At 54.5% G+C, this 24,090-nt stretch overlaps 1 protein-coding gene and 1 long non-coding RNA gene across 8 annotated transcripts in view; one reads left to right on the plus strand and one right to left on the minus strand.

Moving 5' to 3' along the window:
- Positions 1–19,890, minus strand: part of DGAT2 (diacylglycerol O-acyltransferase 2) — a 32,197-nt gene extending 12,307 nt beyond the window's left edge. Inside the window, exons 1-2 of the mRNA XM_042904046.1 lie at positions 19,641–19,890; positions 4,619–4,747 (exon numbers count right to left, since the gene is read on the minus strand). Of these exons, the coding sequence (XP_042759980.1) occupies positions 4,619–4,747; positions 19,641–19,680 (169 nt within the window). The 5' untranslated portion in view covers positions 19,681–19,890. The remainder of the gene's footprint in view (positions 1–4,618; positions 4,748–19,640) is intronic.
- A 130-nt stretch (positions 19,891–20,020) lies between these two features.
- The window catches only part of LOC122199212, a 68,869-nt gene continuing 64,799 nt past the window's right edge, over positions 20,021–24,090 (plus strand). For all 7 annotated transcript variants that reach the window (XR_006193415.1, XR_006193413.1, XR_006193414.1 and 4 more), the window contains exons 1-2: positions 20,021–20,528; positions 21,191–21,442. This is a non-coding gene — a long non-coding RNA (uncharacterized LOC122199212). The remainder of the gene's footprint in view (positions 20,529–21,190; positions 21,443–24,090) is intronic.

Here is a 24,090-nt window from a genome sequence, read left to right on the forward strand (position 1 = left end):
ATTAAAAATTAAAAAAAAAAAGAAAGAAATTCACCCCAAATCAGAAGCCCCAGACTGCCACCAGAGGGACCTGACAGAGATGGATTCCTGCCCCAGGAGGAGGGCCGTCTTCTACCAACATAATGGAGCAGCAGGCAGTCCCAGGCCAAAGCCCAGAGCCCATAGGCCCCCTTGCAAAACCCCAACAGGGCCCTCAGATGACTGTCTGGGTCCAGCTTCCATGCAATCACTCCTTTCTGGGTCTACTGGCCCTAACATTGAATAACGTGGCACAGAAAGGAAGGAAGGTCTGTGCCAGAGCTGGTTTACCTCATGGCTGGCCCCTAGACGGCTTCCTCGGGGCCTCTCTTCTTCCCACTTCTACCCAGCCATCAAGGTCTAGCTCAGACCAGATCTCTTCAAGATCTGTTCTCCAGTATCACACTACCCTTCCACACGGACCTCTCACCTCTGAATTCTTCACACTAGGGAAGGGGGGCACATCTTTGCTCCCTGGCACTCAGTCTAGGGCTGGGGGCAGCAGGTACTCATGCTTGCAGAAGCGTGGCTTCCGTCTAGCACCCTCTCCACTGCTCAGGGGGCGAAGTCAACCCTTGTTGTATGCCCACTCTGCTGGGCCCTGTGCTGGCCATGGGTGCTCCAGGGCTGCCCGGCTCTGCAACCCATGCCCTCTCTTCTTCCCGTTATGCTGAGCCTTCTCTGGTTTAATGAGGGGCAGGGGAGGTCTGGACAGACTCTCCATGAGCCTAAGAGCAGGAAAATGGTGGGCCCTTGTCATCCACAATCCAGTCCTGTTCTACTCCTGAGCTAACCTCTCTCAAGGTAGCTGAATACAGCACAACTATCTTGGAAGGGTCAATGAACATAGAGTGACCGGGCATCCAGCTTTTCAGGACCAGCTTAGGAGCGTGACATCACAGATGGGGAAGGTGAATCTCTAGGGAAGTGTTTGCAGTCTACAAAACTTTGTTAAAGGCAAACTGTGAAGTATTTGAAGCAGCTTGGTGAGTGGCTATGCCTAAGTTAAGGTCACTAACAAAGTCACTCACCCTGTTGAGCAGTTGCCTTTGGTGCCCTTTCTTAAGCCTGGGACAAGGGCCATTCTAGCCCTCTAGACTCCAACAGGCACCCAAGCTGTTTCAGAGGCCAGGTGGATTCTCCAGGGAGGGCCTGGGCAGGGTGGGCCTTGAGGTTCAGGCTAGGGTTTGAGCATCCTGGAAATCTAGCTGCCATCAAACCCCCAACTCTCCTAAAGGGAAGAATGACCAGGGGATGCTGAGCCACAGGCCCCGATGCCCCACTGCCTCAACGTCTGGGCTCTCTGGGAGGGTGAGAATCCCTACCTACTGTCCTCACTCTGGTGCTAAGGCAGCCTGGATGGAGAGAGAGAGAACCAATGGAGAATCTAGAGACTGTATGCTAGTTCTGGACTTTCTCAGCCCAGGTGGCCACTCTCCCTAAGCCCCACATGTCCACAGCATGCGCCAGACTACTTCCTGCACACAGCCCTTCAGCCTGAGCTCCCTGGGAGCTGGAACAGTGCCCTGCTTACCTCTCCAGCCCTAGCAATCAGCCCAGAAAAGGCTTCCTGAACAAAAAATGACCTGAACCCACCAAATGGCCTCCTTTCTCAGAGCCTGACCCCAGTCCTCTGAACAAAAGGCCCCCTGCTTCACCATCGTGGGCTACAGGGCTGCAGCCGGAAGCCCCATCACAGGGTCCATGAAGTGTAAACTTAAAGACCCTGCTGGCTCCATGCGTGGAAGGCCCACGGCCACCTTCACAATCGCCCCCTCCCCACATCTGGGTGAAGCTGGTGATTCAAAACTCTCGTCACCAAGGCCTGTGAGCAGGGTGGCCTGTGACTGCTCAGTGGCAGGGAGGCAGCAGGCCCGTGATGAGTGCGGACGTGCTCTTCCATGAAGCCTTAGCCCCGCCACTCATCAGGTGCGGCCCCTCCTTGAGCCTCAATGTTCTCACAGGGTGTTGGGAAGGTTACATGAGACGATGTGAAAAAGAGCTTTTAAGGAAGCTAAGTGTCCCCTCTGGGGACACACACCTAAGCTAAGTGTCCCCTCTGGGACACTTAACACACAGCTAAGTGTCCCCTCTGGACATCCATAGCCTCGGATGGGGAACAAAATAACACCTTTAATTTGTACCCATATCTTAGGGAAAGTCCGTATTTCCTTCATTAACGCATGTAACACACCCCCGTAGGATTAGCAGTGACACCAATAGAGAACAAAGGTGCTTGCGTATCCCATCTACAGCAGTGGCAGATATCTTAAAAAATGGTTTATTCTCATCACTGCTTAAGAATTATAGTAACGATAAAAAAAATTGTAGTAATCATTAAGCCTGCTGCTAGATCTTTCTATTTAACGTAATAATAGAGAGGCACATGTGTTACTGTACATCTAATTCGATTTCTTAAATGCACACATATTTACACTTCAATATCACTGGTTTTCTCTGAAATCCCCTATCCTTTGCATGACACATTTAAACACGCTGAGGAAGTCGTATAGCCTTTGCCACAAGGCCAGAGGAGTCCACTGCACGAAAATGGTAAAGAGTCACTCTGTTCAGAGGTAGGCAATGGGGCCAGAGCAGCCTCTGTAACACGGGATGAGCCTCTGCCAGCAGATTTGGGTGGGAGCAGGAAGGAGTGGCGGGCTGCCCAGGGCAATAATTAGCGGCAGCTCAGCACACCTACCCATCCAACCGGGCTTGGGTCCCACCTACACGAGGGCGTTGGGAAGATGCCGGGCCGGTTTCCGGGCTATGCTGGACTTGATCAATTGTTAACCTTCAACTTCAGGCCAGTCCCTGTTGCACACTGCATGGACTGGGGTTCTACCTGCCGCTCTGCTCCCCGTCAGCCACGCTCTGACCCACTAAGCCGGGGATAGTGGGGGCTTCTTGGTACGAGTGGGGACAGAGGGACCTGCTACAGCAGGCTGCGCAGGTGTCTGGGAGGCTGTAGCCCATGGGGTCCTGTCCTGGTCCCACTACTTCCTCCTCATTCTGGGTAAGGCTCTGCCCCTCTGGGCTCTCTACTCTAGGACCCTTATAAGTGGCCAAATGTAGTCCAAGGTGGCAGTTTGAGCCCTAAGGGAGCCAGTTTAATGGGCTCTGTTCCCCAGACCAGTGTTGACCTCGTAAAGTCCCTGTAAGAATCTGAGGACCGTAGTTGCCCTTCACCCCAGAAAAAGGTACACATATTCTCACATATAATTCTTCACCTAATTTGGAGGGTTCATGGTCCTCTCCCTAAAGCCCACTCTTGGGCCTAAAGGTGAAAAGGGGCTATTTCAGACCAGGTCCACTAACTCTGAGCTCTCTGGGAAGGTGGGCTCCCTGGAGGGTGCACTGGGCTTCTACCCAGATCCCAACTGTGCCACTTAACGGGCTTCACAGCCTCAGAGAGTCACCGAGCCTCCAAGCTTCCATTTCCTCACCTGTGAAGTAGAAAGTCAAGGAAAGGCGCATCAAGTGCCTGGTACACTGTGGGGGCTTGATAAACAGCACCCTGTCCCATCCCTCTGCCCGCCAAAGGAAGGGAGGGGCAGCACGGAACTGCCCTGGAAATGTGGTCTCAGAGGCCCCCATGCCTCCTGGAAGGACAGCCGCTTTGCACTGACCCCGTAACTCGTGATAAACCCCATCAGCCCGGACAATCTTAAATAGTGGTGTGCCCGAAAGGGCTCTCCACAGGCACTGGAATGTGCTCTGTGATACTCTGCCCTGACTTGCTGGGAGGCCACTCACTATGCTGAGAACACAGGAGCCTGGGGAAGAAGCGATGCTGCTGGGAGAGCAGGGGCTGGCCCGCACAGCGGCCCTTTCCTCCTCCCAGACAATCCCCCACGGCCCAACCCTGGTCTGGCAGCCCAGGGCCAGGGAACGAGTGCTTGACCAAGCTGGACCTGTAGTAGCCAAAGCACTGCCAGGGGAGGGGCTGAGAGAGAGAGAGAGAGAGAGGCTTTAAATGCGCCAGAGGGAGTAGCTGGGGACCGTGTCGGGCAGAGGGTACTGACAGCTGGGAGGGGGTCTGAGGGCACATCCCAACAGCAGCTCCCATACAACGGGGGCCCACCGTGACCAGGCCCTGTGCTGCAGGCTCTCATCCTTTGTCTTCAAGTCCCACAAAGGACGCATGGAGTCAGCAGCACTTTTGTCACATTTGCAAAGAGGAAACACTTTCAGAGAGCTCCGGGTCCCAGAGCTTGCCTGTGGTAGAGTCACGACTCAAACCCGCACCGTACCACACTAAAGCAAAGCTGCACACCTAATGGAAAATGGATGTGGGTAGGCAGTGTGGCATGTGGGAAAAACACAGGCTTTGGGGGTCCTACAGAGGTGGATTCAAATTTTTGTGACTTGGGATAACTTACTTACCTTAAGTGAGAGTTGGGTTTCCTATCTGGGAAATGGGAACTGTACCACCGCCTCCCACTGCATCTCACTGAGTCCTCACCCATGCCTACGGGTAGAGCACTTGATCGGGCACCCAAGAGATGCTCTTACACTTCACCCCTGCAGAGCAGAGCTCCTGCTCTCACCTTTGCTGGGGAGGCCCCTGCCTGCCCTCACCCGCTAAGCCCTGGCTTACCAAGCACAAGGAAGGACAGGACCCATTGTAGCACCGAGATCACCTGCAGCTGCTTTTCCACCTTGGACCTATTGAGCCAAGTGACGGAGAAGATGTCCTGGAGGGCGGAGAGGATGCTGGAACCAGTGCCTGTAGCAGAGGGGACAGGTCAGCCTGTTGCCACCCTTTCTTCCAGCCTCAGAGTTCCCAACACAAACCCACCCCCACATACACACTTTCCTACATGTGAGAGGAGCATGGGCCACAAAATCAGACAGCCCTGGGTTCAAATCCTAGCCCTGCCACCCAGTGGCTTTGTAATTCCGGGCTGTTCGCATACTTCCCTGTGCCCCAGCTTTGACAGATACCCATTGGGAATGGTGTTCCCCTCGTGGAGTCATTCTGGAGACCAAATGAAGTATCCAAAGAGGCTGGGGGAAAGCTCTCCATAATTTCCAGTTCTCTTCCCTCCCCCTTTCACCCCAATCAAACTCCTGTCCTTATCCTTTATCTGGATCTAGTACAAATATTTAATCTTTACTATCTGTGCCTGTGAGGCCAAGGACAGAGGTTCAATATCCAACTTGCAATGTTTTTTTTCTCCAAGTGTACTTTGAGTACCCCAGTCCCTGCCCCCTCTCATCCTCACGACCCCTTTTCCAGCAGTCCCAGCCCTCTTGTCCCCACCCAACACCACCACTACCATTACCACCTTCAGAGGGATTTACACTTTCAGCTTCATCTCAGTGCCCAGAGCTTGGGGCCCAGAGAGGAACGGAGCAGGAGCTTTTGCTTCCCTAAAGGACCCCATGGCCAGTGAGCTTCAGGAAGCCTGGGATAGTGAGGGTGGTAATTATGTTTGCTACCAAGCAGGTGCCAAGCCTAGAAGTTAGGCCAAAATGTGCCCACTTAATTGGCTCTTTGGCCGTGCCCCCAGGATGATGCCCTGGACTCCAGTGGCTAATAGGCAGTAGGACCAGAAAGCCTGGTGATGGCAGGAAAGGCAGAACTGGGGGAGAGCGTGGGTGAGGCTCCTCACCCATAGCCTACTTCTTTCAGCATCTGGGCCAAAGGAAGTGGGTCACTTCAAACCCCCACATCTGCTGAGCCCCAACTGCATACCCTGCACTCTATATGTCTTCACTGAGTGCTTCCTGTGCGCTGGTCAAACATTCCTTCACACCAGCCACTCTGCAAGGCCCAAGCACTGAGTCACAATCTTGTCTTTGAGGGTCTCTTGACTTTTCATCCTGGCCTACTGCTGGGAGAGGGTTTAGGGGCTTACACTCAAGCCTTTGCATTTCTTCAAAATCTGGACAGCAACAAGGTCACAGCGGAATTTAGAAAGGGACATAACCCTCATCTGCTGAGAGTTAACAATTGCTTTGACTTTTAGGAGACACACAGATAACACCAGACCTCAAGGCAGACATACCAGTCCTGTCTCCTGTACCTGGTCTAATGGATCAGAGGAAGGGGTCATGGAACAGCAGAAGACCCAGACGCCAATTCAAACCTCAGTTCCACTCACTATGTGAACCCAGGCAAGACCGCCAAGGCTCCTTGCCATATCCCCAGGGCATGGCACCTATGGGTGCTGAGTAGCCCTGTATACTCCACGGCATAACTGGGATGGAGGTGGTCGTATGTGAACTTACAAAAGCAAATGAAGCTGGGCCACAGAGGCATTCCAGAGGCTTTGGCATAATGCTCCTTGGCCCTCTAAATAAAAACCCTACCACCACCGGCCCTTTCTACCTTCACACTTTCCCAAAACCCATGCTAGAGCCTGAGGGCCCCCCTGGGGTCAACGAGTAGGGCCCCATTGGACGCTCAGGTGACTGAGGAGGAGCACTGACTTGCTCAGGGTTACCCAGGCAGTAGGAGGTGGAGCCAGGGCTGGAACCCAGGATTCCTGCTCCTGGCTCATGGTGTCTCCCTTTCCCCTACAGCAGGTGCAAAGCACAAAGAGCTCTTGTACTTGTACGTGGGACACAGCAGATCTGAGACAGGTCATGCTCAGGGCCTGGCAAACCTGTCCAGAAGTAGGGAAAGGCCTGTGTAAATACATGGGGGAGAGAAGTGTGGCCCAAGCACAGGCCTGAACCCCTGATCCCAGGGCTGGCCTCCCAAGTCATGGCTTTGCTGCTGGCTCTGCCTCCTGAGCTGTGCTGGATGAAGTGAAGCAAAAGCCGTGGCAGTTAAGGTCTGGGTCCTGGTGTTGTGGCCGCAGAGAAGACAGAATATACTCCAGCACCTTCCTCGTCCAAGTGCGGCCTGAGTGCTGTTTAGAAATGCATAATCTAGGCTCCAGCCTGCATCTGCCAAATCGAAGTCTGCATTTTAACAAGATCCTCAGTCCAAAGTCTCAGGTAGGGTAGTCTGGAGCAGGGGCGGAGGTGGGGGAAAGAACTGGGACCTCCACCTTCTGCTGGGCAGGGAATAAAAGGCAATGGTCGTGGGACCAATGCCTACTGCAAACAGGACCCTGAGGTCAGCAGCTTGAGGAGTGCTTAAGGAAAGGGCTCACTGGGACGCCTGGCTGTCTCAGTCGGTGGAATATGCAACTCTTGATCTCAGGGTTGTGGGTTTGAGCCCCACATTGGGTATAGAGGTTACTTAAAAATACAGTCTTTGAAAGAAAAAAAAAAAAAAAAGGAAAGGGCTCTGGGTGAGGGCCAGCCGACTGGTTCCACTCATCATATGGAGCTCTCCTGCTTGGGAAGAGGCCACACAGTAATTCCCCACTGGTGACATATCCCCCGTTGAATCAACTGAAAAGACAGGTTCTTCCTCATGCCTAATCCAAATCCATCTGCTAAGCTCATCTCACAATTAGATGTGGCCAGAGTGCTGGAAGGTGTGTGACCCTCACCCTAATAACCAGACAGAAAGAAGGAACCGGAGGGTCTCACACCAGCCCCAAGGCAAGCGGCCAGAGCCAGTTTTTTCCACGCTGCCCAGCCTGTTCTCACCCTGTCTTATCCCAACTATCTCCCACAGCCCATTCTGCAACAAAGTAGGAAATGTCAAGTGCACTGAGAAGTGACAGGTGTTTCTGTGGAAGTCAGAGTGAGGTGCTACCCGGAGTGGGAGGCCAGGGGGATGCTGCCTTCCTTCCTCAGGCCTGACCCGCTCAGCTGCCTCTGGGCCAGACCATCCCAGCCTGGCTGACCACAGAACCCAGCCCTGTTGCTGGCCTACCCATGACACTCAACCCCAGCCCCAGTGGAAGCCTCCTATGAACATAAGAGACGTCAAGCCATTGTTCCTCTGCCCAGAAAGCCCCTTTGCATTGCCCACCTGATGAGACCCTGACAATGAGATAAGGCAGCTCGTCCCTTGAAACCCAGAATGGCCAAGCCTTTGCAGAGAGGTTATCATTCTTTCCCTGGGATTATGAAGTCTGAAGCCCATGCAAGCCTGGAACTGTCAGAAGCCATCATACCTGTCCCCTGCCCGTGGCGAAAGCCTGTCTGGAATGAAGTCAGGAGAGGCCCATGGAACAGAGAAATAAGAGAGAGAAAAGGAGTCCTCACTCTGGGTCCCATGGCCCCTCCCCTTGTACTAACCGCAGATTACAAATCTATTCTCCCATGATGCGGCCAGGCCTGGGTCTGATCCATGTCTGGGTTCCCAGTGGCCTGCCAGCGCCTGGCCCAGAGCAAACACCAAGACGGGTTTGCTGAGTGAGAGGAGGAGCAGGTCTCTGATCTGGCTGTTCCTCAGGCCCCCCAGCTGCCTCTCTTCACGGCCGGGTGAGAGGCATGCTGCCCACGTGACCCACAGAGTACTATCCACCGGCGCTCGGATTCCTCACCAGGCCTGTGAGCTTGGCATCATCACTCCCACTTGGAAGGTGATAAAAAAGTGACAGGGCCAAGGTCACTTAGCCAGAGGGTGGCACAGCAGGACTCAATTCGGGCAAATTGGATTTGGCTTGGATTCTGTCCCTATGCCACAGGTCCCCCGAGTTCTTTCTCTCTTCTCCCCACAACCAAGTGGGGGGAAAGCTGGGGGGGGGGGATGGGGAGAATGAATGACCTGTTTTCCTTCACAGGGGAAGACCAGGAGCAGGTATATTGTGGAGTGAGTGAAGTGGTAGCAGGCCTCCAGGTTTCAGTCCCAGTTCTGCCACCGACTCCTGTGTTACCTTGGTCAAGTCACTTTACCTGTCTGGGCGTTGGTTTCCCCATCTGTAAAATGAGCAATCTCTGCGATTGCTCAAACTCCTGGGGATACCACCTAGAGGCTTGGTACAGTTGCCCAGCAGATGGGAAGTGAGGCTCAGCTGGGTACCCTCGGGTCAGCACCCAGCTGCCAGCAGCTCCTCTGCCGGGCTGTGGCGGAAGCTGGTGTGCAATCAGATGCCACCACCACCGCCGCCTTCACACTTAGCCTGACTGTCCTCCAGCCCCGGGTGGGGCCGGCAGGGAGTGACAGCATCTAGCTCAGTCTACTCTGCTCCCACGCCGCCCTCTCCTGGCCTCCCCCAGCACAAAGCATCCTCCCCGCCCTCTCAGCACCAGTCCTGCTGGCCGGCTTCCTCTGCCAGTGTCTGCTGGGTGCTGGGCTCACACCTGACTCGTCCATGTGCCCTATGCAGGGCCTGGTGAGAGACGGTGCTCACAGAGGTTTACACATGAATGAACAGACCACGAGCCGCAGATGCAGTTGAAGGCCTGGATGTCCGAGTTAGTGGACAGGAAGTGGCTTGACAGGAAGGCCCCAGTGCCCTCAATGAGGACCTTGGCCAGGGTGGAGGTCGGGGGGCGGGGGGGCAGGGGGCCTCCCTCTCCCTCCCTGAACGTGAGTTCCCCCCTGTGATGCAAACAGAACCCACTACCCACATGTCTTTTTTTTTTTTTTTCATGGAAGGAGACAAGCCGAGCCACAGACTAACTTCACGAGTCCTGTGAAGAAATGTTCCCAATAGCTAATTCAACCAGCTGCTCCAAGGCAGGCACCATCCATCTCACCATTTATTGTACACAGCTCGTTTACTCCTAGATCAGGGGAGGGCAGAGGGAGTGGAGCTGCCAGAGAAGCCCAGAGCAGTTCTCTTACACCCAGCAAGGAAGCCACCCCATCTATATGGGGCTTCGGTGTCCCACGGCACTCCCCAGGAAGGCAGACAAGGCAGGGATGGCAAGCCCCATTTCACAGAGACGGAAACTGAGGCAACTTAAAGCCAAAAGACATTAAACCCATTGCCTGAGGTCAGGGTACAGGAGAGCTAGGACTCGAGGCTGGTATTGGGGCTCTGCGTCCCTCATCATTCCTATGAGGCCAAGCCAACGAGGGCTGGTCCCCATGACACAAGCCAGTGCACACCCAGACTTTAGGAACACGCCCCTGCCCGAGGGAGGGCCACCTGCTTGGCCCCAAACCGGGCCCCGAGTCTACTGGGGACATCCTCCCATGGGCTGGCTGTACAAGGGATGTGACCTCCACCCCCACATGCTCCCACAGGTCACGCTGCCACCGCCAGGGCTAAGCCACAGCTGCCTACAGCAGTGGGGCCAGACACCCTCCATCCCAGAGCTCAGGCTGGGGTGGCAGTGGGAACGGGTGTGCGAACACCTTCTTGCCCAACATCTGATAGCACAGTGACCGGGAGGCCACGCCCGGGCTGATGAAACCAGGCCTTCCCGGACTTCCCTTGTACATGCAGGGGCAGGATCTAAGCTCTAATCCCCTTAATCTGAGAAAGGACCCTTGGCCAGCTCTATACCACATGGCTCTGTGACCTCAGGCAAGTCACTTAGCCTCCCTCAGCTTCAATGTTCTCACCTATAAAATGAGGAGAATGATCCCCACCTTACAGGATTGCTGGGAAGAGTAAATGGGGGAAAAATGCACGTATGGTACATTTGGCATTTGTCGGATGATTTGTCAGTAGCTACTGTCACTGCTTCCACCATCGAGCAGAGTGGGAACAAGCGCAAAATTTCCCTAGATGTGCATGGTCCTGAGGTTGCGTGTTATGAGAAGAGGGGCAGAGTGGAGGTACTGGCCGAGGAGGCTCCAAGGAGGCAGCACGGCCTCCACAGGGCTTTGAAGACAAGATCTGGGAGGTGAAAGGAAGGAAAAGTGGGTGTTGCGATTGGGGGCAACTGTGGGACCAAAGGCTCAGAGGTAATTATAAAGGGCAGGCTAACCACCCAGGAACGGGGTTCACGTGCACCAAAAACAGAAGCCGAAAACAGGGAAGCCGGAAAGGGCTTGAGTAGCCAAAAGCGGCCTCCTGGGAGAAGGTGGGCGGGGACTGAGATAAGGCCTGAGGCACTGGGCACTTACGAGGTGCCGGGCACTGTCCTGGCACTGGGAAAATAGCAGTGAACACAGCAGACAGTGTCGTGCCTGTTCAGGGGCTTGAATCCTGCTGAGGGACAGATAAAACACCTACACGTAAATGTGTGATGTAATGCCAGGCGCGGATGAGAGCTATGAAGAAAAATAACTAGAGAGCTAGAGAGGGGACAAGAGGATCCTCTGACCTGTGGAGAGGAGGCCCTGAGCAAGGCTGGCCTCCGCGAGGCAGGAGCACACAGGGACAGCTGTGGGTCATGCCTCAGGATGGCCCACACCACTTCTTCCAGCCACCTTCACACTGGCATTTGGGGAGGGGGCATGCCAGCCTGGAAAAGGTGCAGAGGACGAGAGGCTGGGCGTCGGGAGAAGGTGGCCACTAACCTACAGGAAGTGTGGCCTTGGTGAGTCACTTCCTGTGCAAACCTCAGTTTCCTCATCTGTACAGTGGGGCTAATACCCACCCTGCCAAATTCTTGTAAGGATTAAATGAGGTAATGTGTAGGCAAGAGCTTCATAAAAAGTAAAGACCTGCGTGAACGCTAGGTAATTATCAAGTGAGCCTCAGTCTCCTCTCCTGTCTAATGGGTATAACAAGCCCTGCCCTGCCTAGAGGCAGAGGTGTTAGCATCCACACACTTTGGGATTCAAACCCCAGCTCTGACTCTCGCCTGCTTTGAGACCCTGAGAGGCGCTTCCCTGTCTGAGACTCAGTGTCATCCTTACTTATACAGGATTGTTGTGAGGAGTCTAAACAACTTACGAAAAAGGGACAGAGTGTCTGGCACTCTGATGGACACTAGGAAGATGCCAGCGAGGTCAAGAGACGTGAACAGCTTTAGGGGTCTCTTGATGGGGGGGATATCACCCTGCTCATGTCCTCAACCCCAAGGATGCCAGACCCACCTGGACCTAAGCCCTGCCCTCAGACATCAGCTGCCAAGTGGCCAGTAAGGAAGTTGCCCCAAACTACTTCAAAGAGCTGGGTACGAGAATGCATAGAGGCAGAAAGATGGACATACTGACCCCTGGCAGACCCTTCTAGTCCCAGGGAGGTCCAGGAAGCCAGGCCAAGTGCCTAACAGATGCCGCTTCTTTAAGGCCAGAGGCAAGTTCTCTTCCGTGGTCCCCCACAAGCACCTTTCGGCCGGAGTCACAAGTGTGGTGATGGGAAGGCCAGTCATGGCTCCAGGGGGACGTGCCAGGGGATTTGAGAGTCCCCGTCCACGCCTGCGCTCCTGCAAGCCTTGCACACAACACACCTCTCCACGTGCTCAGCCAGATACTCCTTCCTTTCAGGAAGCCTCCCCACACCCTTGGCCCTGCCTGCAGTCCCCCAGCTAGAGTCCTATCACCCTTGGGTCCAGTCTGGTCAGACGTTCAGCTCGTGTTGGTAGACACCTGCCAGGCACTGAGCGCTGACACCTCAGACTTCCCTCAACCTTCCTGGCCGACTCTTCCTTGGGGAAGCCTGCCGCGCCACTACTCTTAGACTTTCTTGTTATCGGGAAGAGTGTGCATTTGTCGGCAGGGACCTCATCTTGTTCACCTGGGTCCCTGTGCCCACGATGGGGTCAGGTCCAGAGCCGGTGCTCGGCCAGGTGTTCACTGTATGACTGGATACTGGAGGGGACGGAGAAGAATAAATAGGGCTTGGACAAGCACAGAGATAGGCCCTGTCCACAGCTGACTGACCTGGGCCATGGCAGAGAATCAACCAGAGCTTCCTGGGCAATCCGGAGGGACGGATCTCCTCCAGCTGGACAGGCTGGAGTTAAATGCAGGAGCGGCAGTGGCAGGTTCCAGAGTGCAGGAGAGGACGGAGCCCCCAAACACTACCATTCATTCAATAGGTGCTTTCTAAGCACCCTTTACACACCAGGCCAGGCACTACACTGGATGGGAGCTGCCAGACTCTGCTTCTCCTCTGCTTCTTGGGCACCTGCTGGAGCCTGGGCTCTGCCCCTGGGCAGCACACCCCTGCTATGGCTGGGGAGACAGGTCTGTGAACAATCAGGCACAGACGGTAAGTCAGGGCTGGGGAATCTGGGTGGGGGGGGGGGCAACCTGTGCTGGAGGATGTTCTCAGAGATGCCTTCCTGGAAGAAGTAATGGGTCAGGTGACATGTAAATGAGTAAGCATTAGCCAGGCTGACAGGAGGGAGGTACAGGGTCAGGACCTCAGGTGCTGGAGTCCTACAAATGGCATTTGCAAAGGCCTAGAAGGAAGAGAACACAAATTTGAGGAATTAACTGCAAATAGCTCAGCCAGGCTAGAGTAAAGCAACTGTGTGAGTGGATGAGTCTAGTTGACAGAGTAGAGAGGGAACCATGAAGGACCAGTAATGCCAGGCCAAGGAGTCCTGGGCTCCATCCCCAAGGCCAAGAACACTGCTGTCCACCCCTTCCATCCCCTTTGCTAACTGCAGATGGTGCCTCCGGGCCCCTTGGCCACGAGCTGGCCATTCACCAGGTTCTTTCCTGGAAAGACTAATAGTGTCCCCTTTAAGGGTTAGGTGTCCTTAAAGCAGGGCCCATTGGCCCAAAGGGGAGGCCAACATACAGCTGTGGTGGGCTTGTGGGCTGGGAAGCCCCTGGCTTGGCCTCAGGAGTCTGCATGAGCTCAGTGGATTCCTGCTTGTCAGTCTTCAGGACCCCCTGTGTAGGATCTTGGCAGGGGACGAGGCGTCCTCCATATCCAGATGGGCTGGATTCCTGGGCCTCCTCTTTCCCTCTTTCCTCCTGGCCCTAAATTAGGGATTTGGGTTGGATTAGCTAAAATCTGAGGTCCTGACAAGTTGAGCCTTCTGTGCTCTGCTAGAATCTGCTAATGAATTTTTAGCCACAAAAGATCCCCTAAAGGGACTACAAGCCCCTCCTTGGGCTATTCTAGAGGCCTGGACTTCCAAGTATTTGGTTTTCATGAAGTAGGGTAGGGTCCTGGGAGGTGAGGTCGGGAAAGTGGGGCTCTTGGGATGTCATGGGCCCAAGATTCTGGAACCCTGGAGGTGATTGTTGAGGACCCCAATGGCCCACTTTCCCCACCCCCACATTCTGGCACAGTAAAAAAAAAATAGCTACCGAGGTGGGAGGAGTTGCCATGGCAATACCACCGCCTTTCGGGAATGTCACCCAGAAGTCTCCAAATAGGCCCCTATCATAATCCATGAGCAAGTATGGGGAGCCGGGCTCCTCTGGGGCCTCACTTGGGCCCAGGGCAGACACGGGCCCACTTTCACAAAGACAAATAGAGAATGGGAATGGGGAGGAGGTTGAGCCCCAGGGTCCCCCAGCAGTCAGAGGCAGGATTGAAACCATATTTTTGCAGCAGAGCTGGAATAAATCCAAGGAGAATGGCTCATCTAGCTTTCCTCACTGTACAGATAAGGAGCCTGACGTCCCAAGAGGGCAGGGTCTTGCCAAGGTCACGTGGGAAGCAGATGCAGAGTTAGGCTCCTGGCCCTGTACTCAGAATGCTTAAATCTGCTCTAATGATGAAAGGAATTCATGCTTCCCCCTTCTGTTGATTTGCCCAAAGGGTTTGTGGGTTCGGCTTCCTTGGATCTGCACCACAACCTGGGTAGCTACTCTTATTATGCTTCTGCCCATTTCATAGATGAGGAGACTGAGAGTCAGGAAGGGGCAGTGGCTTCTTGAGGCTGCAGAGCAGTTCAGTGGCAGACCCCAGGCCCTCAGCTCTGCCGGCAGCATTGCATACCCAGGAGACCCGAGAAGTGCCGGAGGCCAAGAAGCTCTGAGCGCACCTTTCCCAGGAGCTCTCAAATCTTCCCCCCGGGTGGTTACAGACGAGCCACCCGGGGCCTGGACACAGCATCCTCTGTCTCCCTTGTCTCTGCCTCTCGGTGCACCAGGGCCTCAGCCCATGTTCACTTAGAGGCCCTGCAGTCAAACTGCCCATCCCACCCATATCTCATGCTTCCGTTTATGCTGTTCCCTGTACCTGAATGCTCTGGCCTGCCTCGCTAATGCCTTTTCATCTTTCAATATCCAGACTAAATGTTACCTCTTCTAGAAAGCCTTCGCTGACCCAAGATGGTTTAGCTGCCCCGCCCTCACCATCAGGCCTCCACAGTTCCCCATGCCTCCTTCCCCATCACTGTGTGCATCATGGTGCACTGTCATCTTGTGTACATCCCCATCAAAGTCAGGGACCAGGACAGACCGACCCGTGCGTAGTACAGAGCCTGACACACAGAAGGCATTCCATCAGTAAACCGAAAGGTCCACACCCCAAGTCCCCACCATGGCACAGCCCTCCTGGATGCATCAGAGCAGGGAAGGTGCCACTCTCCAGTGGAGGGAGCCTGCTGTGTATGTCACACAGGATGAATGACAAGGATGAACTGGAGTTCGTTACGAGCTGCTTTGCAAAGGACTTTCTGCTTATGTTCACTCAAACCCTCACACTCTTGAGTGTTTGAGATTTTTGATGCTATTTTCTGTAAGGGGTAGTGAGATCCCCAGAGGGTGAGTGGGCCATCCAGCCATATTCCAGAGGGGAGCTAGGGCTGGCATCCTGGACCTCTGGCTTCTAAGGCTCTGGAAATGATAAGGGGGACCATGAGGAGCCCAGGTCCCCCCACTTGGCACTCCTCCCTGGAGCCAGCTCCTCATGAGACTGAGGGTATCTCCACAGCAGGGAACAGCTGCAGCCCCAGCACCCAGCAGGCACAGAAGCAGCTGGAAGAAGAACTGAGGAATCACACTGAAGCTAAAAGCAGGGCTTCCTCCCAAGAGGAACAGGGCAGCTCTCAGGAGGGCGGAGGTTCCATTAATGATTCACTCATTCAACAAATATTTACTGAGTACCTACTACATACACGATACTAAATGCAAGGGACACAACACTGACAAAGACAAGGTCCCTGTTCCGGAGGGGCTGACAACCTTATGGGGGAGACAATTACCTAAACAGATAAGGACACATGATAATTTAGGTAACGATAAGGGCTATAAACAATAAAACAAGTTGTGGCAACTAGGGGGCAGTTTTACACATGGCATGGTCAGAAAAGGTCTCTGAGAGGAGACTAAAGGATCTGAAGCAGCCATGCAAAGATCTGAGCAGAAGGGCAGCACGTGCAAAGGGCCTGCGGTAGGACAGAACTAGTGGGAATGCTGGAGGAACAGGAAGACCACTGGCAGTTCTGGAGCACAGCATGGCAGGAGATGATATTGTAAGGTGGTGGGGGCTTCATGACCTCATGGAAGAGTTTTGAAGGTTTGATGTATGATGAGGGGCAACTGGGGCAGATCATCAGAGCTCTGGGGGCCTGTGATGTCTCTATCCATCAGGGCAGCTGGGGGTGTTTCCTCCAAAAGCTTGGGAAGAGGGGATCTACCACCCCATCATGGAGACTGGGAGCAACTTTTACTCCTTCAGGAAACTGCTGAGGGTCTTCAATAGCCAGAACCCTGTGCTCAGCCCCTCACCACCTCTCTCTTGGTTAAGGAGGCAAATCACAGACTGGGAGATGCATCTAGATTCCAGGCCTCGCTTTAATAACTCTGAACCAGTCCCTTTTCTCTGGGGCCCTCAGTATCCCACAGGTAACTTGAAGGCTGGGCCAGATCCAGCATGAACAGATAGCTTTGATTTTATGACTCAAGTATTTGCTGCTGAATTTGAGGTGGGAGGATGGAGGTGGAGCAGGATTTCCACACTGGCTACTGAGTCACTCAACCTGCCAAGAAAATATCACTCTTGGCCCTCCTTTCCCAGCACACAAGAGCCCTTGGCAGCACAGAGGGCCCCCAAAGTGGCCTCTGTGCTGTTAGGGAAGTGGTACAGGGGAGAAAGACATCTACAAAGAACCAGGGGAAAGGGGAACAGGAGAGTGCCATTCTTCTCCTATGATTCAGGATTGGGTTAGGGGACTGTCAACCCTCAGTTCCAGAGTTAGCCAACAACCTAACCTCCTAGTTTCACTCCCTACCGAGCTCCTGCTTGTATACCCCCGGTAATGGGGAGTTCGATCCTTACCCACACCAAGTCTTTTACAGTCCTCAACAGCTATTAGAAAGGATTCCTCCATCACATCAGAACCTGCCCCCTGTAATCCTACCCCTGTTCCTGGTCTTGCTTTTTGGAGGCACATCGAACAAACAAATCAGCTCAGAATTTTACTGGAGTTGCCACGATTTTGTGCTGGGTCCTGTGCTAAACCCTGAGGATGTAGGCAGTGCCCGCGGGTTCTGTCCCGAAGAGCCTCTGGTCCAGGGGCAAAGGCAGGAATGCACATGTGACTAACTCAGCCTCCACCCCAGGCACAGGATAGTCCTTCAGAGATTAGAAAACACCAACACAGACTCCCGCCTCCCCCAACAGACACCCACCTACCCATGCTCCCACAGCTGGCTTTCTCTTTTGGCCAACAAACTAGTTACCAAGGTATCGACTTCAATCTCTCACCCAAGGCAGGACTTCCTTTCACAGAATCCATGGTCTCTCCTTGAATATCACCACTGACAAGGTGTTCGCCACCTCACAATGGTGGCAACTTATCCAGAGAGGCAAACTGGGGAGTGTCTTCCAAGACCAAGGATGTAGAAAGCCATCTAATGAAGATGCCCAGATAACATAGCATTTGCTTCAGCACCCTCCCCTACCCCACCCAGCCTTTCACCAAAGCAGGTCCAGAGAGCTACCACGTGACTGGTTTGCATTTCATACCAGCCCTTGCTACATCCCATGATGGAATTCTCCTTGCAGCCAGTTAAAAAAAAGGGAGTGGGGGGGGGGGGGGAACAAGTTGTAAAGATCTGAAAACAACATGGGGATATTAAATGAGTTGGTCACTTTTATTGACTACAAGTCCTCCTGAAGTACAGGTGCTAGGTCAAAAACATGAGAGTCAACAACGCCTAGAAGGATGCAGCTCACAGCCAGTGGACAGCAGAAGCGAGGGAAGGGGATCTCCGGGAAGGACTACCCTAGAGAGCATCCTTATCCCATCCCCTGGAGACAAAAGCATTTTTAAAAGCATGAACATGGGTAAGTCCCTTCCTTCCCCTGACATGGGCATCAAAGGGCACAGTGAACAGAAAAGCACTCTTTTTTTAAAAAAAAAAATTTTTTTAACGTTTATTTATTTTTGAGACAGAGAGAGACAGAGCATGAACGGGGGAGGGTCAGAGAGAGAGGGAGACACAGAATCCAAAGCAGGCTCCAGGCTCTGAGCCATCAGCCCAAAGCCCGACGCGGGGCTCGAACTCACAGACCGCGAGATCGTGACCTGAGTTGAAGTCGGACGCTTAACCGACTGAGCCACCCAGGTGCCCCAGAAAAGCACTCTTAAGTGAGAGAAGAGGCTGTCATAGGCTATTGGGCCGGATGCACGGAGCAGGCTGCTTGCCCCCAAAATGGAAACAGCAGCTCAGTACCTTTCCAAGGGCAATGCCAATGCCCAGGACATAGTTAAACAGTGATGCAGTGCCAGGGTGGGTTACTTTGCAGCTACTAGAAGATTATAAGTGATTCTGAGGAACAGAGGAACTACTCAGAGAAAATAGGATTTAGAACTATATCTGCAGGATGCCCTCAACTTTATATAATGTGTATAAATAAAATCATGAAGGAATATACTCAAAGAGCAATAGGAAGCCATTTTTGGATAGTTGATTGGCCAGCCATTGTTAGTTTGTTCCCATTTTTCTCTGGTTTTCAAAATCCCAATAACTAGTAAGTTCTATTTTCCTAACGAAGGTGGGTAGGGTAGGTGATTGTCAGTTACCGAAGGGAAAAAAAACTCTAAGTAGGAGAGGTTCAGCAAACAGATTAAAGCTTTAGGCGGAGGGAGGGAAACTTCAAAACACACAGACCTAGGACAGCAGTGATCACTTCCCAGAGTCCCTCTTGGCCAAGGCATCTGTTAAGGAAACCTCCGGAAAGTATATCTTTTCCCATCAATTTCTCCAGCTATAAGTGAATATACATATTCACCAAGCCTCAGCTCCACACTGGTGGAACAGGAACATGGGCCACATGGAGGGTACCCAGGGTCCCCCACCCCACCTTCTCAGGGTGCCAGGCTCAGTCGCTGCTGAGTGGGCTCCTGAGACTGGCTGGAGGATGGGAGTAGGGCAGAGGACAGTGTGGGCACACCTGTCCCAGCCAGGCATGTTCCCAGTCTGGTGGCTATTTCAGAAGATTGCAAAACCTTGCCACTCGGCCCCATCCAGTCTCTCATAGCATGCTCCACCCGGTGAGGAGAGAGGGGAGGGAACTCGCAGGGGCCACAGACAGTGCTGGGGGTTGGGGAGGAGTTGTTAAATATCAACCTCATCTCACAGATGGGGAACACAAGCTGGGGGTGGGGGTGGGGGGTGGAAAGTGATGTAACAGGGGTTTCAAAACTTGATAAGTGCCAGAGTGAAGAATGAACTCAGACTACCATGCCGCCTGCATCTGACTAGGTCACCGGGATCCTTCCTTCTTCCCCGACCTAGGTGAGCTGCTGGGAGGGGCAAGCTTTGGAAAAGAAAAGAGAAAAGGGGCCGGGACCTCAACCCGCACACTGGCCAGTCCTCCAGCAAGGTGCCCTCGTTATAAGAACACACTCCTGCCTGCCTCCCAGCCCTCGTCACATCCTTTCCCGAAAACCCGCGTGCAGCTTCCCAGCCCGGGATGGAAGCCGCCGAGGCCCTGCAGACCCCCGGGGCGGCGACGGCTCGTCTCCCAGACCCCTGTCCCACCGGCGGCCCCGCTCACCTCGCAGGACCCCGGAGTAGGCGGCTATGAGGGTCTTCATGCTGAAGCCGCTGCAGCTCACGGCCCCGCGGGAAGCCGGCTCGCCCTACGCCCCTGGCCCATGCCCCGGCCTCCGGGGCCAGGGCTTCGCGCCGAGCTCGGGGGGCCGGCCGGGGGACCGCGCCGACGCGGGGAGCTGGGGGCGCACCGCCCGTCGCGGCCCGAGCAGCTGCCGAAAGCGGGCCGTCGGTGGCAGCCACTGCGCTCGGCGCTCGGAGCGCGGCGCTTTATCACCTCACAACGGGGGCGGCCCGACGCGGGCTGGGGCGGGGCCTGCCGTTCCTCCCGGCCCGCCCTTCGTCCTCCGGGAGCGGGAGCGCGCGGCGGCGCGGGAGGGCGCGGGAGGGCGCGGGCTCCGGGGCTCTCGCGGGACGCGCGCCCCCGCCGTGCTGCCGCTCCCGGCTCCCTCCGCCGCCGTCCCCCGGGCACCCGCGGCTGCTGGGCCCGGACGCCGAGCTCGTGCAGCCCGCCGAGCGCCTTAGCGGGTGGTGTCTGCTCGAGGCCGGGCCTGCGCTTGGCTAAGATGCTAAGGTCCCGCCTCGCGTCGCTGGTGCCGGGATTCGTTAGGTTAGGCCCGGGCTCCCAAGCCACCCAAGCGGCCTCTACCTTTCCATCTGGTTATCAAGACACAACATGGAGCGTCTGTACACTGCGGGGTGCTGGAGACCCAGCCCAGCCCGCCCGGTCCCTGCCCGGGGCCGTGGCATGTCACGTTGGTGAAGGGTCGGGGTCGGGGGCGCCTGAAACAGCCACTCGCGGGTGCTGACGGCAGTTGCAGGCACAGGACCCCGAGGAGAGAGGGCCCCCCACCCCCCACCTCGGCTGGGGTTGGATGCACTTCCCGGAGAGGTGAGCGCACTGCAGTTTCAGTCTGGTTCTGGCCCTGCCCTCCGTGGACCTCAGTTTCCGTATCTGTCAAGTGAGAACAATAATTATTTTTGTGAAATGCTTTGAGAACTAAATGAGGTAAGGTACCAAAAAAAAAAAAAAAAAAAAAAAGCCTAGCATAGTGCCAGACACATGTTCCAAAATTATTTTCATTGCCCATCGATGAGTAGTTTTGTAGATGGAGTCTGTCGGGGCAAGGAAGAGAGACAGACGGAATGTCTTAAACTAGGAAGGTTGAGAGGAGACGACATTGCCCCTGGGCTTCTGGACCGGAAATGATCAGCACGTTTCTGCCAGGCTGAGAGGAAGGAGAAGGGCATTTGGGCAGAGGCCACAGCACGGGGAAAGGCCTGGAGATGGGAACCCTGAGTGCCCTGGTGTGGCTGGAAGAGAGATGCAGGTCGGGGAGGAGTAGGAGATGAGGCTGGAGAGGTAGACAGGGGCCAGATCTGAAGGGCCTTGTAATCCGGCCAAGAAACTTGGACTTCATCCTGTGGGGCATGGACCAAAGAGGGGTGTGAAGAGCAGGGCACCTTGATTAGATTGGAGGTGGGCTGGTGGTGTGCAGATGGGGGTTGGGGAATAGGGCAATGAAACGTGTCTCCAATTTGGGCCCTTCACAGACATGTGGAAACATCCAGCAGAGGATATAGAGGCAAGTCTAGCGGCTGAGAGGGGCAGCCTCTTTGCTTCTGAGCCAACTCACAGAGTGAGGACTCCCTCCTGTTGGCCCCAGCTGCTCACCCATCCCTGCTACTTAAGCAGCTTCGTCCAGACTGGTTTTGGATGGAAAACCAGACCCAGAATTGGAGTAGTCCAGGGAGGAAGTTTCTTGGCAGTTTTCTTTGTCCTGGGACCGTTGTCTCCTGCATGAGGTGAGCATGGGGGACCCACACCAGGCACTGACTTCTCCTGGCCCCCTCCCCACACATCCCAACATCCTTACATTCCTGTCTGGAATGGTCTGCCTTGCTCCTCCTGCAGGTATGTGAGCAGGATGGCCCTGGGACCTGAGTCCCTTTTCCTTTATCTTCTCCCTATCCAAGCCCATGGGTGCTTTGGCCAAACCAGGGATAGAGAGGCCAAGTCAAGCTGCCAAGCAGGACTTGACCAGGGTGGGCTTCACCAAAGGTGGCACGTTCCAGCCCACCCCGCTCAGTCACCAGTGTTGTGTTGCCATTGGGAATTCTGGGTGCAGCTTTGTAGCTTGTGGGGGGTTACACACTTGCATGTCAGAGACTCCTTCCAGTGACAGCAAACTTCACCCTTCCACTGCACACAGCCAGCCTGCAAGGCCCAGGGGACACTTCCCCTAAGGGAGGCACAGGGCAAAAGGCAAAAGGCAAAAGGCAAAAAAAAACCCAACAAAAAAAAAAACATTTACCAAGCACCTGCTCCATGCCAGGCCCTGCATGGCCTGTGTGCACTTACCCAATCCTCACAGCTGCCCTGCAAGGGGTGCTTATCACCCCCATTTGCAAATGAGGTACAGAGAGTTAAAGTGATTTGTCCAGGATCACAAAGTGAGGAAGTAGTATTAAGCTGGGATTTCTATTCAAGCCTTCCTGAACCTCAGAGCCCGTGTGCTTTCCCTAACACATGAAGACTGGGAAGAGGGACCGCCCGGACACTGGAACTACTTGACAGAAACAAATTCCCATTTATTACCTTCTTTACACTGCCCCCCCCCCCGCCCCACCCCGCAGCCCTGTGAGATTCTTCCCCTTGCACAGTCAGGAAAACCGAAGCTCAGAGAATCGGAGTTTGCCAGATGTCAGTGTTGGGGCTGGGATTTGAACCAGTTCTCATGCCCGAGGCTACGGCTTGTCCGTGTCAAACTCATTCCCAGTGCTCAGCTCCCTTGGAGAGTAGACAAGGAGAGCCTGACATGGTCCTGTGGTCCAGAAACTCACCCACCTCCTCCTTCCTCATCCAGGAATTTGCCTGGCAGGGCGGCTTTATGGCAGGGCTGCACCCCTCCTGGGACTGCTTCCCTCCCCTTTCAAGCCCCCAAATGCCCTCCTCCTGAGTGACTTCACCACATGCTGCTTGGTCATCCAGAGCCAGATGGTATACAGTATTGGGTGCCAGGCTCAGGAGTCTGGACTTTATCCTCAGAGCAATGCGGAGCCATAAAGGGTTTTAGCAGGGGTGACAAATGGTCAGTTTTGTGCTCTAGAAAGATAATCGTCCAAACAAGAACACTTTCAGCTGTCACCTCCGTGGCATCCTTCCTTTTTACCTATGGCCTGTGTTAAGCAGGGTCCCTGCAGGAGACAGCCTATCTGTACTTGGGTAACTTGAGGAAATTTTAATACAGAAACTTTGCAACAATGTCAGCAGGGTGTACTGCTAAGCTCAAGGGTTGACACAGTACCCCAAGGCTAGTAACACTGTAGGGACATGTGGCCTGAAGGTCCAAAGAGAGGAAGCCAGGCAGAGTGAGAGCTGGGTAGAGAGGGCCACCTGATAGAAGCCCCGGCCTTCATTGAAGGGGCACAGACAAACCCTGGTGACCTGGCAGAGTCACCCTCTGTCCCTCCCTCTAGTCTTGTGCCCGGCTTCCCACTAGCCAGAGTGTAAGGGAGCCCGATGATGCAGTCCATACAGAGAATTCAGGAAATGTGCAGGATGAAGGTAGAGAGTGGGTCTGGGAGGGTAAATGGAAGGTGTGTAACACATGGCCCTCAGAGGACCCTTTCTCAGCTCTGTGTCCCCATCAGACCCCTGGCTTCTCTCTTTCAGAGCACCTGTACCCTTGATATTTACACACCTGATTTGCGCAGGAGAGCCTACTTGAGGGCAAAGGTGGAATCAGAGGGCTCTCTGTGACCCAGTGGCCAACGCTGGGCCTGGTCCACAGAAGGGATTTGGGTAATACTAGATAGCAAGAAAGGAAGGAAGAAGAGAAGGAAAGGAAAGATGGGGGACAATGAGTATGACACAGCCTGCACCAGAGTGATAGCAGGGCCAAAGGTAAGAACGGAAAGTTGGAGAAATGCTGCTGCCTTAGAATCTCTAGGATTTGGTGACATGGACATAGGGCAGAAGGCACAAAGGGATGATTGAAGATGACTTCAGGTTTCAACCCTCCCAGCTCTAAGGCCAGGCATGGCGGGGGTGGGGGGGTGGGGGGGTGGGGGGGTGGGGGGGGGGAGGGGGGTGGCGGGCAGAGGATGGTGAGGGACTGGTTAGTAGCCTTTGGCCCTATCTTGTGTGACAGGCCTGACCAGCTGGAGAGAAGCAGGGCTGAGACCCTTGGGAACAGGCCAGCAGAACAGCCCCAGCCCCATTTTAGAATACTCTGTTGCAATATGTACCGAAAGTTCTCCTTGCATCATTCTGTCTGCAAGTTTCTTACTCAATTTCTCCTAAGACCGTTCCCCTGCAGGGAAAGAGGGCAAACCTTATGTTGCCCAGAGAGCTCCTCATGCATTCTGTCTGCCCCCTGCATCTGCCTCCCCTTCCTGAAACCCTCCTAGCCCTGTGCTGGGCTGGGGGTGCAGCCCCTGATCTCCAGGAA

The sequence above is a fragment of the Panthera leo genome, chromosome D1, assembly GCF_018350215.1.
Source record: "Panthera leo isolate Ple1 chromosome D1, P.leo_Ple1_pat1.1, whole genome shotgun sequence".
Lineage (NCBI taxonomy): Eukaryota > Metazoa > Chordata > Mammalia > Carnivora > Felidae > Panthera > Panthera leo.